General features: G+C 46.1%; 1 protein-coding gene across 1 annotated transcript in view; it reads left to right on the forward strand.

Annotated features, from left to right (window-relative positions):
• The window catches only part of GAN (gigaxonin), a 70,053-nt gene extending 58,657 nt beyond the window's left edge, over positions 1–11,396 (forward strand). The window contains exon 12 of the mRNA XM_036909351.2: positions 4,351–11,396. Within this exon, the coding sequence (XP_036765246.2) occupies positions 4,351–4,378 (28 nt within the window). The 3' untranslated portion in view covers positions 4,379–11,396. The remainder of the gene's footprint in view (positions 1–4,350) is intronic.
• Positions 11,397–14,457: the final 3,061 nt, after the last annotated feature.

Here is a 14,457-nt window from a genome sequence, read left to right on the forward strand (position 1 = left end):
AGTTATATGGCTATAAGAAGCAGCACTTTGTCTTAATGATTAATCAATGTGTAATGTACCCTTTGGTTATAAATTTGTGAATAGGGATTTCTTCTAGAAACTTCCTACGTAGAATGTTTGTATGCTATGAACATGCCTATGAAACATCACTTAAGTTTTCTCACCCACAAACAGAAGAAGGGGTGACCTAGCTGTATTATTTTTCCTTACACCTGCTGGAAGTCAGTACAGTGCTCTAAAAGCTGCTGCACAGAGCCTTGGCTGAGGGTCCTAAGGATGCTGTGTGTTGCACATTAGCTCTCCATTCTGCCGGAAGAGGCTGCTGGAAGGAAGTATGGTGTTTCCTCTTCTCCATCAGAGGGTGTGGGCCGGCTGCGCCCCCCACACACGTATCACAATCAAATGTGCTCTGTAAGCCAGAGCCAGCCCTTCTTCATATTGTGGGCCAGTCCGCGCTGTCTGCAAACTTCCCCAGTGGCACTCGGGGTGTCTTTTAATCAAAACAAGCTACATGGCTGCTGCAAAGAAAGAAAACTTTTTCCAATTAGATACTCCTCTTAGAGGAGACACATTGCTAAAAAAAAAAAAAGGTGAATTTTCTTTGTTAAAATATCCTGCCCAGCACAGAACTGTGGAATTCAGAAGCTGCAGCTGAGGTACAGCAGAGTGGTGACCAAATTCCTGTAAAAGCCACGACAGTCAGCAATTCTCTTTTTTAAATTTCTGAAGTCTAGAGATTCTTCCTGGCCTACACCAGGCCTTTCCAAGGAGACAATTCGTTGTTTAGGAGTGAATGGGTCCCAGTTGCAATATTACCAGTGCCTGCATGAGTCGGTCATTCATTTTATAAAGTTCTCTCTCTCTCTTTTTTTAAAAATCCAGTTCGTTGACACTGTAGCTGCAGAAATTAGGTAATATTTTTTATTTACAATAAATTTGCCACATAATATGGGATGCAATGACCAACAAAAGCTGCTAAGTGCCAAACTGTTATTTTCCTATATATAAATATAAAAAAATTAGGTTGAAGTATAGGGATATATTTAATTTTCATATGTTTCAAAATTAATCATGACCTTTTTTGTAAATTATAGTTATTTCAGTTTTGTGAAATAAATTTTAATCCATTTCCTGCAGGTTTGTGTTTTAACATTCCGCTTATGCCTTGAAAACATCTTTTTTGTGATAAATTTTTGATACTTCTTTTTCCATAAGGCACTTTTTACCAGGTGCATGTTGGAATTGATGGTTGAGGATAGACCTTAAAATTTTAAATACAATATCTTAGGGGGAAGTGCAATTTATTTTCATTATCCCACTAACAGAAGGCAAGTTGACTCAGGTTAGAGTAAGTGAATACTTACAGGATCTCTCCGAGGCTATGGTCTAAAGTTTGTTTGTTTGTTTGTTTAACACATCCAAATACAGATTTTTCAAAGATTTAAGTCTTTAATTTAAAATGAAGTGTTTGGGGGTTCTTTGTGGTCGTGCTTATATCCTGTGAAAGGAAGAAATGTGAGGGAAGGGATGGGGAGAAAGCGTGTGTGCATGTGTGTGTGCACGTGTGTGTGTATGAGAGAGAGAGATGTGACTTGGTGAGCCTGTTTGTATTATGTTTGCTTTTTGAATTGTAATTCCAAACTATATATATTACTGTGCCCTGGTGCTTCAGATAAATTCTTGAGCCTTTGGCCCTTCAGCTTATACTACTGTGTCAAACTCATGTTGCGTATGAATACTGATATACTTGTAGTTTGTAGTAAGTTTTACTTTGTGTTTGCATTTTTTTTTATTAAGGTATTATTGATATACACTCTTATGAAGGTTTCACATGAAAAAACAATGTGGTTACTACATTCACCCATGTTATCATGTCCCCCGCATGCCCCATGGCAGTCACTGCCCATCAGTGTAGTAAGATGCCACAGAGTCACTATTTGCCTTCTCTGTGCTACACTGTCTTCCCCATGATTCCCCCCACACCATGTGTGCCAGTGTTTGCATTTCATGGATCAAAAACAGTGCTTACCAACTAGTTGTTGTTGTGCTGCAGAGATTTGGCCTAAGAAATTTCTAAATTCATTTTTTATTTCATTAATTAATTATTTCATTACTTAATTGCTGTGAAGAGTTGCTAGCTAACGGTGGGCATTTTTGAAGCTGCAGCAATGGAAACCAGCCAGGCAGGGGATGTTGGGAGGTGTATGGGTGCAGAACGTGCTCTGTGACACTGGGGTTGCCTGTGCTGCATGGATACTTTGGAAGTGCCATTTTTTACAATTTACAACTGGGCATCAGCTTCCGAGGCAATGTGCCGGAAGTGCATCCTTTACATTGACATGGTAAAGTCAGAGCTGCCTCTGCTGTGGCCCCTCAGTCGCTCATGGTAGGAAGTTAGGTTTCTGGGGAAATCTGTCGTGGCCTCAGTGCCTTCCTACCGCAGTGTAGCGAACCGGGGATCCCAGAGAGTTTTCCAGGGAGCCGTGAAATTCTGGCAGTATTACCTTCCAGAATGTTGGCTCTCCTGATTTAAAAGGAGGCCTCCTGCAGTCAGATGAAGACATTGCATGATCTGAGGGAACAGGTGAGGTGGCACTTGCCTGCACAAACCTAATAGGTGCTGCCTCCCCCCTTTGAAAGCATGGGTGGGAGGAAAGGGCAAAGCTGCCTCTGAGCCTTGGGGGTGAGAAGAGAGCCAATCCGTGCAGGAAGGCATGCCCCAGGTTTAATCCACAGGTGTTTATTGAGCACCTACTAAGATTTCTGCTTGGATTTGTGGGAGCTGAACAATGAGACAGACATTATGCTCCCCTCCACCTAGATTGTAAGCTCCTGTGGGCAAGGACCCTCAGTCCTCTGCTAACCACAGTGCTTGGCACACCGCAGGTAGTCACCAAATGTTTGGCCCATGAATATAGTATGCTGGTGATCAGCATGATGCTCTTTTGGGACTGAAAAGTACTGTCTGAGAGGGACTTATTTTGCTGGATTTTAAAGGAGAAACGTTGAACACAGACAGGCTGGCCTCCTAATACAGAGTGGGAAACTAGGAAAGAATAAAAAATACAAGGTTTTTAATAATAAAAATACATAATAAAAATATGTATTTTTATAAAAATAATAAAAAATAATAAAATATAATAAAAATAAAAATAAAAATAAAAAATAATAAAAAATACAAATGATGCGCAAGTCTGTGGTCTCCATAGGTTCTGTGGGATTTTTGAGACCCTCTGCTCAGCACACCTAATAACGTTTAGCATATTTAATGTTGGTTTACATGGGGCTCAAATCTTTTCCCAAACGTATGCTTCAGTGCCTGCCCCTCTGATGGTCAGCAATCTCTGGGACAGAGAGCAGTCTCTGAGGCCGAGCAGATGCGTATTCATCCCCACTCGGACGTGGGGAGAAGCCCAAAGCAGGATCCAGGCCTTTGGATTTTCATTTCACTGTTTGGCCTGTTAAACTATCACTTACATTTCTAGACATACAAATATTTTTAATCATGTAATAATCATTGTGGTGTGATGTAAACCCCCAAACATACCCTTTGCAGTTGCACAATCATAAGCTGAAAGAGTTTTGGTTTTCTTGGTCAGTTAGCTATAGGAAGTTTAAGAATTTACTAAGGTCCTAAGAACACAAAGTAAGTGTGTTTAAAAGAGAGGCTGTGTTTACTTTTAAAGAGCTAAGGCTTCATTCATACTTTCTTTTCCGACCACATGAAATCAGTAAGGGGAAAAATTATGTCTCAGGATGTTGAGGAAAGTATTTTGCTAGCTTTCTAATAATCCCTGAAGTATTCTTTGTACTGGTTCAGAAGTTACAGAAATTCATGGTGTTCTAGAAGAATATGAACTCAGGTTTTGAGTGTGTCCTGCCTACTGGCACTGAAGTCTCAGTAGTATTGAACTATAGACTTTTTTCTTTTTTTTTTTTTGGCAAGCCAGCTGATAAAAATTCTAAAATGTTGTATTTTTCAGAAGTAATTCTATTATGATTTTGGTTTTGAACACCTCTCAGCTTTGTCTCATTGCAGTAGTTCCATTGATGTGACAAACGAGGTCAGTTATTTCTCTGAATTTTTTGGTTAATACTTACAGTTTAGGAAAATTTGCTCTTTTTCACTTCTATCATGGAAGTTCTCTATGTGGTTAGATTTTTAAACTCCTTCCCTTTCACATAAAATGAAGTATCTCGTAAGTAAAACAGTGTTGCCTAGCGATCTAGTGAGAAATGTCTGTTGCCCTCTCTCTTGTTCTTATTTTGAAATTAAAAACTAACATTTTTAAATTTCTCCTCAACTGAAATTTGCGCTAATTATTGTTTTTCATATCAATGTCCTCATAGATATCAAAATCCCAACAGTTATTTTTAAGTCGCTGTGGTTTCAAGAAGAGAAGGCCCTAGTAGGAAGAGGATGACGGCCACAGAGTCTGGGGACACCACATAAGATGATGTGGGCAAGGCCGGCCATTTAATGATCCATGTAAAGAAATGGCCACTTCAAATAGTTCAGATACCAAGGAGATGTAAGTTCATCTTTCTTTCTGGTTAGTGAGTTATATTTATTAGAACTTCATTTTTATCATTTCAGTACAAACTGTAGGTTTTTAAGTGCCTTATTTTTTATTGTTCTTACTCATCAGTTACAAACAAGGTGTATATACCTTAGAACCTTGGGTTAAATTTTTTCATGTTAAGCCAGTGAACTTGGTTTAAATATGACTATGTAGCTGCTTTTTCATGTTTCCTGTTTAACTGGATGAGAATTACCTGCACTTATTCCCTTGTTCTTTGTGTTTATAGGAAAAACTCTGTTCTCAGCTACCTCATTTGTAGTGTTGTGCTTGATCCCTTGCCAGTTTAGAAGAATTCAACACATTCTGTCCTTTAACAAAAGCCTAGAAGCAATCAGTAGGCGGCCTTGAGGAATACAATTCTCTAAAGCGTATTTTCCATTTTACTACTTTTTTTTTTAATAGGCACTTTTAATCAGGAGGAACAATGATTCTCCTAGAGCTGCTGCAAAGTGATTACTTGAAACTCAACTTGAACTTTAAAGAGTCTTTAAAAGACTGTTTTTATAATGTAGAAAAGTAGTATATTTAAAACACCATTGCTGTGTAAAATAGAGGGCTTAATTTCCATCCTTGTTAGGATCAGACAGGAGAATTTGTAATTTGGCCCAGGGTTTAGATAGATGCTTGGGCTAGTATTTTTCATTTTCTAAATAAGGTGCTATAGTGAGCAGTTGAAGGATCTATTAGGGCATTTTCATGAATGTCTTTTCCCAAGAATCGTTCATTTTGATGAAAATACAGGCTCATTACTAGATTCCTCTTCCTTTTTAGCTCTGATTACCTGGGTTTTAAAGTGCAACTCTGAAAGCGTTTCCTAAGGGCAGGGTTGAAGTTGAGCAAACAACACAGAATTGCATTTTGCTTAAAGTCATGATTGGTCTGATTTGTTCCCTGTGTCAGAGTGTCATCCCCAACTTCCTCCTGCAGTGCCTTCTCTCCGCGGCACATGCTGGGCTCTGCCCTCCCCGGCATCGGTCAGCTTACCTGCTTGGTAAAGTAGGGGGGCTGTGAGGCCCACCAGTCCTGGTAGACAGACCTTCCTCCCCAGAAGAGATTTCTTATGGGAATTAGCCACATTCCCAGTGCCCAGAGAGTTCTGCCCTTTCCTTAAGTCCTAGCATCCTAGGATTAACTGACACACCAGGTAAAATCTAAACCTTACTGATGCGTGTGCATTAGTAGGATTTAATTTTACACTTGTGCTTTCTAGAGTAGTGGGCCTGTTCCTGCCAGTAGCATGGCAAAACTTCTCCCCAGATAACCGTATGTCAGCAGGCAGCAGACATTTCCTTACATGGTTTCCAAGAGAACCAAGACTTACCCCGCTAATGCCCTTCTTACTTTAATGATTTTGAGGAAAACATCTGTATACATTTTAGGGACTTTCCTGAGCAAAGCTGGTGGCCTTGAGCTGCGTCAGCCTCAGCCCAGGTGCGGGTGGTTTGATGACTCCCCACCAGCTGCGTGTGAAATCAGGTTGCCCTTAGCCCTGGCGCCCACGTCATATCTGCCAGAGCAGGATGACAGGGCATTTACCTCGTTGGCTGCTGCGTTCAGTGAGGCAGCGGAGGTGGGCGCCATGCGCACCTGGAGGTGGTGGTGGCTGGTCGGTTGCCCCAGGGGCAGGGCTGCCCTGGCTGCAGAACCCTGCTGTAGAGCTTGCCTCGTGCCAGTGCCCATGCCACGTGGCATACAAGCAAAGGTATATTCATGTTGATAAAATGACTGACCTTCTGGCCCTGTATCACCACCCTTCTTCTACTTCTCCAAAATTGAAACCTAAAATTGAACTCCAAAAAGAAGATTCTAGATAGCTGAAACCTCCCAAAATAGGTGTTTTGAGTTGCTGTGAATAACCCTCATTTTGAAATTTGCCTAATGAAGTCCTCTAATAATATTTAAAACTCTTTAACAAAGTTGAGTTTTTCTTTTTTCCCTAAAATACCGAAAGTCATAGGCTATCCTAGACAAGTAAACTGGATATTTTCTAGATCTCTGGTAGAGATCAGTAGGTCTAAATTATGCCTTCTTAACTTGGATGCTATGTGAAACTTAAAAACAAGCAAACAAATTTGTGTTACAAGTAGTGTGTATGTGTGTGTGTGTGTGTGTGTGTGAACTTTAGTACCTTCAAATAAAGAAATTATACAGTAAGTGAGCTACTTATCCATGTAACATCCCTTTTCCAGTTCAGGTTATAGGACTGGGAGATTTAGTGACATGGGACATGCCCAGCTTATCTTGATTTCAATAAGACATTTAATAAAGTCATTATTGATATCTCTGTGAATGTGGAAAGGAAGTAGAAATAAGGTTGAAAGGGCTGAGAAATAGGTTGAGTGGCCGTCCCTGGACAGGGCTGTAAAAATGGATCCTTGTCAGCTGGGACCAAGGTACTTAACAGAGTCCATTTTTATCATTTTTATTAGTAACTTGTGTAAAAATCTTGAAGCAGAGAAAAGTGCTGGGAGGAATTCAGTGCTAGGTGGTGGGATCTGCGGTCCTCTCCACAGCCAAATAAAATAATGGCTAAATATTGAAGTCTAGGCCTAGGTTCAAAAGATAATTCCTAAATGAAAGAGAAAGAAGAAAAAGCGGGGTAGGGGTGGGGGCTTTTTGAACAGAAGCCAACTGTTGAGAAGAAAATAACTTTTTCTCTCCGTCTGCCGCTGGGACTAGAAAAGGAAGTCAGTTCTGCTGTTTGCATCCATGCGCTGCACTGGATGGGCTGCTGGGCTGCTTAGTGCATTCAGTGGCCCGGGTGGGTGCCAGGCACCCCAGTTTAAGACCCCTGAGCAAGCCTGGAGGCCACCCTGAGGATGACAGCCAGGGTGGTGGGTGCACCGCAAGCTGTAACAACAACCTTTGGCAGCCAGAGGCCCTGGCCTGCAGGGCGTCTTCAGAACAGCCATGCGCAGGGTCCAGAGTGTCCAGCTTGGGCCAGCAGGCAGAAACCAGGCCCCGAGCTCTGGTCAGTTTCTGAACTTTGGAATAGAACTGCCTCCTGAGGGGGGCCTTCTGTGGCGCTGAGCGCTCATCCCTGGACATCCTCCCAAGGGCGACTCCCTGCAGGTCTGGCAGCGTCAGGCGAGGGTTCCTGCGTGGTGGCGGCTGTCTGTCACGATCTCCAGAGCTCCTTCCCAGCATGAGATTCTCTGAACAGTTCAGTGAAAAAGGAAAAAACGTGTGTGCACTTTAACTTTTACACTGTTGGTGAGGAGAAGAGGCCGTGTTCTTCGAACCTGTACTCTCCCCTCATTCTTTGCTCCCGTCTCTTGCCCTCTGCCCACCACCAGTTCATGGCCTCTTGACTGTGGCCAATGGCCTGCAGCTGCAGCTGCCTTCAGCAGAACTTACAGAAGTAGAGCTATTCTAGAGATGTTCCTAAAAACCATACTGTCACTAGAACAGGGGTTCTTGCTTTTTATATGCTTTTTGTTTTAAATCTCTTAGAATCTCTCCAGATTCAAGAAAGCTGATAAGTAAGAACTGTATTCTTTCCAGCAGGGCCTAGGATGCCGTGGGAGCAGGTCTTGCACAGGGAAAGAGAGGTGGGCCCCCTCTTCAAGCCCCTTCCAGCTCTAGGAATCGGTCTCCGCACTCATGGATCGCTTTGTCATCCTTTGAGAAGGATTTCTCGAGGTTTCGTCTTCCCCTCTTCTGAGGAAGCACCCTGCACTCCCAGTCCAGGGGGAGAGCGAGGGCACCACCCACTCGGGGTCTCTTTCCGGCCCTCCCGCCTTGAGCAGGATCTGCCCCCAAAGAGAGGCAGCAGGCCTAGGCTAGGACGGCACCTGGGCCTCGGGAGGGAGCTGTCGGTGGCGGCCTGACCTGGGTGTGTTTAACGCCCGTCTCCCAAGGCATCATCGCACGTTACTTTGGTTTGGGCCAGCATTGGTTTTCCTCCCGGAGTCCCGTTGGGGCCACCCAAAGGCACCGGCTGGGGAGCCTCAGAGAGTACAGGCCCCTCCCAGAGTCAGCAGTTCTTTTCTCCGGCCAGTTGAGGGACTCCAGGCAAGGTGGCAAGAGGTCGTTTTGGTCGTGTTGTTGAGAGTGCTCTGACACAGCTTGGCAACTACATTCCCAGCCTGCCTTTCTCCGTTCCTCATCCCCCACCTCCCCCTCCCCCAGCCCGTTTTTTTTAGGAAGAGTTGTATTTGTTGTGTTTTCAGAAATATATATGGTTTGGGGAGGAGATTTCCGCTGCTCTACTCAAGCCGCCATCTTGGCTCCGCCTCCCAGCCTGTTTTTCTTAACTGCTTGAATTATGTATCCAAAAAAGGAAAAGGAAAGAAAAAACCTGCTCTTGTTCCCTAAATCACTAGCCTAAAAATATCTGTTGAAAAGGCACTCTCTGGGGGCGCTTGACCCAGCCCTTGTGACCAGTCCTTTGCACAGCCAGCTGGCCCTGGCCGCCAGGGAGGCGGACCTGTCACCCAGGCTGGGGGCCGGGCCCGAGGCAGGGCCTGTCGCCCGCATGCGGCTTCTAGACTGCAGACTAGAACAGCCTCCCCGGGGCCAGGCTGGCCCCACCTTCCACACCTGCCCTGGCAGCCCTCCGGGCTCCTCTCTGAGCCAGGAGAAGGGGCTCCGGATGCCACACTACTACCTCAGCACCCAGCCGGCTGTGCTCGGGGCCTGGGCAGCCCTCGGAAACTCACAAACAAGCGCTGTCCACGCGGGCTCCCAGCCCTGCAGAGGCACGCGTCCCCGCGGACTCCGGCACCATCTGCCTGGCATTCCTTAGAGCAGAGTAAGGCCAGTGTCTCCTTTGTTTCTTGTCTAGCTCTGACTTTAAAAACACTACACTTCCAAATTGTGGATAGAACCTGAAATCAGAATTGCTTGTTCACAGTAAGTGAGAGCATCTCTTTATATTTTCTTCAAAAGGAATTTATGCTCCAGAAGAAACTCCAGAAAATAAAAGTATTATTATTAATCTAGCATATTCTCATTGGATTTGACTCTCATGCTTTGTAAAGAATTACGTAGGATCTGGTACACGGGACAGAAGGGTATCAGCTGAAAAACAAACGTTCCCTTCATGTGTTGGTCACATCGTTTTCCTGTATGGGACTCAGAACTCAAGTGCTGTGTGAACACAGAGATTGCCCAGATGCCATGGGCTAGATGATTTGTGGTGGGAAATGTATCAAGTGGCCTTTCGTTGAGAAAAGCACAGACTGTCTAGCAACACTTGCTTAATAAATTCCAGTGGTTTTCTGCTGATGGGGATTCTTTTACTTTTGACCTGTTTTCTTACACAGCTTTTGTTCGGTTGCTCACTCCCGTACCCCTTCCAGTCACCAGTGACCTAGTGATACTCTTACTGTTTGGGACCATGCCCTTTGTGGGTTGTAACAGCCATAGAAAGTACTCGTGGCTCTGATTTCTGCACTCCCCTTGCTTCCTGGCCTGGAGGAGCCGTCGACGGCGCCTCTGCCACCTCTCCCTGCGTGCTCCCCACCCGCCAGGCACTGCGGCACATGAACCCCTCATTCAGGCTCTGCAGACTTCCTTTCACATCACTGGGCTCCTGGTGACACAGATGTTCGTGTCTGTGAGCAAGATCACCCACTGATCATTAGACACAGGTGGATTCATTTGTTTTCCATCACTGATGCAGGTGTTCTGCTATAAGAGAAAACTATCAAGGGAATTCCTGAAAACAGGATTGTAAATTTGGTTTGGCGCGCCCACATTCAGGGCCGATCTTCGCAGTGGGCTCTGGTCCAGCAGAAGACCAGTGACCCTCCTGTTAGCTGGTTGCCATGTGGTACCAGGCACTAAATATGTGATGGTCACTCTTGTCAAGAACTGGTTCTTAGCTGACTCCTGATTTGTCATTTTGATGCTTTTAATACCGTTAAGGAAAATTCCATACATACCTAACTCCAAAAATACCATATCAAAATTCACCCTGTTAAACACAGATCTTTAATTAGCGTTTATGTTCTCTGACATGGTACATACAAAGTAGTTTTTCATTGAAATTCTGCTGCTTTTATTGTCTAGTAAGATTTCAAGTTGAGCAGCCTACTTAGATTTGTATTCCGATGTGAGGTGATACCATGTGTGACAAGGTATCCTGATCTTTCCAGAAAAACCTACTCCTGAAAAACAGATGGCAATGAAATGTATGTAAGCTAAACAAAAGACATATATGGAAAGTTCAAAATATTTGAAGCACCGGGAAGTTGCAACTTCTAGAATTGTATTCCCCAAATTCAGTAGGATAGTAGAGAAATAGTGCTACTGTGATTTCATTGAAATGTGGTGTTTCAACCATCTTGTGGTCCAAATGTACCCATTTGTCTTGTGGAGTAATTTTGTATTTGCTGTTATGAAATTTAGCAGAGTTGACACTAATTTTGAATTAGTGACCTTTCTTACAAAGTCGCGTTATGGTTTACAAATAATACTGATGCAAAAAGGATATGTTAACTTAAGTAGCACACGTTTTGTTTACATGCTTCCGTTCATTGTGGGGTAACTATGGGGTTGATCCCTTCTCATGAGCACGGGACTTGTGCTTTGGGAACGTACTGCAGTCGTGCTGTTCTCTTGTACTAAGGATCGGTGAAAGTGTTTTATCTTTTTTAAGTAGTTTGTACTGACTGGATTTTATAACTGTAAGAAAACAGAAACAGAGTGTTGTATTTTGATCTGAAATTTGTCTATGGTAAAGTAATTTTGTTTTATGTATTGGAAGTTCATTTAAAACTTGAAATATTTTCTAGAAAGGTACCGAACAAAATGAATTGTCTTTAAGCTGTTTCATTAACCTAATAAAGCAATTTGATGGGGAAGGCATTCGGATTCTGATTTTTACAGTGCTTCCTGCTAAATGGGCATCCCCAGTACAGCGTGACTTGGTTTATGAATGGAAGGTTGTCTTAGAGTAAAGAGGAACTGAAGACCTTGGATGTCAAGGGTGAGGTTGTTGGGGACTCCCCCTGTGTCAGGAATTGTCTGCACTGCCTTCCTGCCGCGTGCCCAGGCGGCCTGCGGAAACCAGGCCCACCGTGGCATGTCAGAGGCCGATCTCCACTGAAGACTCGGGGCGAAGAGCTGAGAGAATCTACCAGTAACATCAAAGTTCCATACGTAAAGTCTGCCGGAACCACTCCTGAAATCACATGAAGAGAAATCACCTCTAGTTGCACAGGGTAAGGTGGGTTTGGAAGTCGATTTTAACGTTTTCTCACCTTACGTAACAAGAAGGTTATCTTGGGGGAGTAGAGGGTGGGAGGGTTGCTGGGGAACACTTTCTTTGAAAAAACAAACAGTTTCAGTCAGAAACCAGCACCCGGGCTGGCTGGATGTGAGGTGCGGTTCGGGTTCCGGGGTGACCGTGGGAGTCCGTGTCCTCGGCTGGATCTGTTGAGGTGGGGTTGAGTGGTATCTTCACTCTGCTTTCCGAGTGAAGGGTGAACACTTCACACACACTAGGATGCTATAGTACAACAACGGTGACACAAAAGTTGCTGAGGAGAAATGAGAACCCCCACTGTCTCATGGCGAGAACGTGAAGTGGTGCGGGTGTTGTGGAAAACCATTTGGGGTTACTCAGAAAGGTAGTCACAATGTGACTGAGCACTCCAGCATTCCCACTCCCAGGTGTGCACCCAGGAGAACAGAAAAGGGACTCAAATGCTTGTACGTGGATGTTCACCACAGCACAAATATCCACCAACAGGGAATGGACGCTAAACAGGGTCCATCCACACAGACTGCTATTCAGCCGTGGAGAGGAATGAAGCACTGGCCCACGCCACAACACGGATGCACCTGCAGCACCTTAACCAAGGGAAAGCCAGTCACACAAGGCCATGTGTTACGTAGTTCCAGTTAGGTGACATGTCCAGAGAAGGTGAATCACGAGAGACAGCAATTTGGTGGTTACCAGGGCCTGGCAGGGAGAGGGGCGGTTGCCTGCTAATGGGCACGTGGTTTCATTTCAGGTGATGAGAAAGTTTGGGAGCTAGATAGAAACATTGCACAACATTGTGAATGTACTAAATGCCACCAAATTGTGTATTTTTAAATGGTTTGTATCATGTGCAATTTACCTCAATAAAAAAATGAAGATTAGAATATAGGCAGCAAATGAAGAAAAAGATCAACACTGGGCGCTGTGTGTTCGGGAGGATTGGGGACACAATGAATCCACTTTCATGTGCCGTAGACGCCTGGACGCATGGGGCTCTGGCTGGAGAGGCCTCCCCAGAGGGGCCGGGAGGCGGCTCTCAGGGCGGGTGCACCTCGCCGGGGTTGGCAGTGAGGACAGATCTCACCATCAGGAAACTGAGAGGGACCATTTGAACCATTTTTCTAAGTTAGCAGCAGCCAGCCTACCAGTTAAATGCCAGGCTGCAGGGTTCAGATCTGTCTCCACCCCCAGCTTGCTTACCTCCTGTGCCTCAGGCGTCCTGGGACGATGGCAGGGCCTGCGGCCACAGGGTGGTGGCGGCGAATTGACCTGCCATGTGGACAAGACCCGGCCCACACGCTGTAAGCCCTGGCGCTGTTCCTGGGCTCTTGCCTCAGCTCGGTCGGCACTGCTGCTTAGACAAGGAGCGTGCTTTGCACACAGGCCACTGCCCAGCCTGGCCTGCTGCGCCCCGAGCACCGGTGGCCTTGTCTCGTGCCCAGAGCGGGCAGGGTGGCCAGATCCCTCCTGGTTCACTGCTGCAGTCAGCCACTCCTTGGCTGTGGCAGGAAAAGGCCTCGCGCGCTCCCCCAGGCTGGAGGCAGGGTGCTCAGGCTTCCCAGCCTGGGAGTCTTACCATAAGGGTGGATATATTTTTATCGAGCAGGATATACTTATCAGCGACGGCCAGGAAAGGGAACCTGAGGGCCAGATTCTCCAGCTGCTGGAACTGCTGCCTCCCCAGCACCACGGCTGGGCCGGGAGGGAAAAGCAGGGCATCACCTCCTCGTGGCGTCTCCCCTTTGCCTGCTGAAGCTGCCCAGACTCTTTGGGGGGCCAGCATCCATCAAACGCCGGCCATGCTCGTGGAGGGCCCTTTGCCGCTGTTATCCTCCTGAGGTCGTCATGACCCTCACTCGACAGATGCAGAGGTCACAAGCCAGCGGGGTCACCAGCCCCCAGTCACACGGCTGCTCGGAGGCAGAGCTGGGTTAGCAGGTCTGTGCAACCCAGGCCCGTGCCCTTCCCCAGCTGTCCTGTCACTCTTACACCACCTCTTCGTCATTAGACACAATGTGGTGGGACTGCCCCTAGCACAGTCCCCACGCGGGTGGGTCCCCACAGCACCAGCCCTGAAGACACGGCCAGAAGAGCCATCCTCGCTCGGGGACCTCCCCTCCAGGGACACCCTGAGATGCCTTAACCCCTGTGGTAGATGGAATGATGCCCCCGCCCCTAATATGTCCACATCCTAATCCCCAAACCAGTGAATCTGTGACCATGGCAAAAGGGACTTTGGGGGTGTAATTAAGTTAAGGGTTTTGGGGTGGGGAGATGATCCTGGATTACAGGCGGCCCCATGTCCTCCCAGGGTTCTTATACTAGGGGGGCAGGAGGGCCACTGACAGAATGTGACAGCAGAAGCGGGAGTGGTGCAGGCCACAGGCCAAGCAATGCAGGCACGTCTAGGAGATGGAAGAGGTGGGCAGTGGATTCTCCCCCGGAGCCTCCAGAAGGAAGACAGCCCTGCAGCGCCTTGACTTGAGCCCAGAAAGACCTGTGTTGGGCTTCCGGCCTCCAGAAGTGCACCATAAGAAGCGGGGGTTGTTTGAAGCCGCTCCATTTGTGGTCATTTGTGACGGTGGCCCTAGGAAACTCATACAACACCACCCTCTGAAGTTCAAGTTTGATTAGTCCAGGGGGGTTGGGGGGGGCCAAGAA

The sequence above is a fragment of the Manis pentadactyla genome, chromosome 15, assembly GCF_030020395.1.
Source record: "Manis pentadactyla isolate mManPen7 chromosome 15, mManPen7.hap1, whole genome shotgun sequence".
Lineage (NCBI taxonomy): Eukaryota > Metazoa > Chordata > Mammalia > Pholidota > Manidae > Manis > Manis pentadactyla.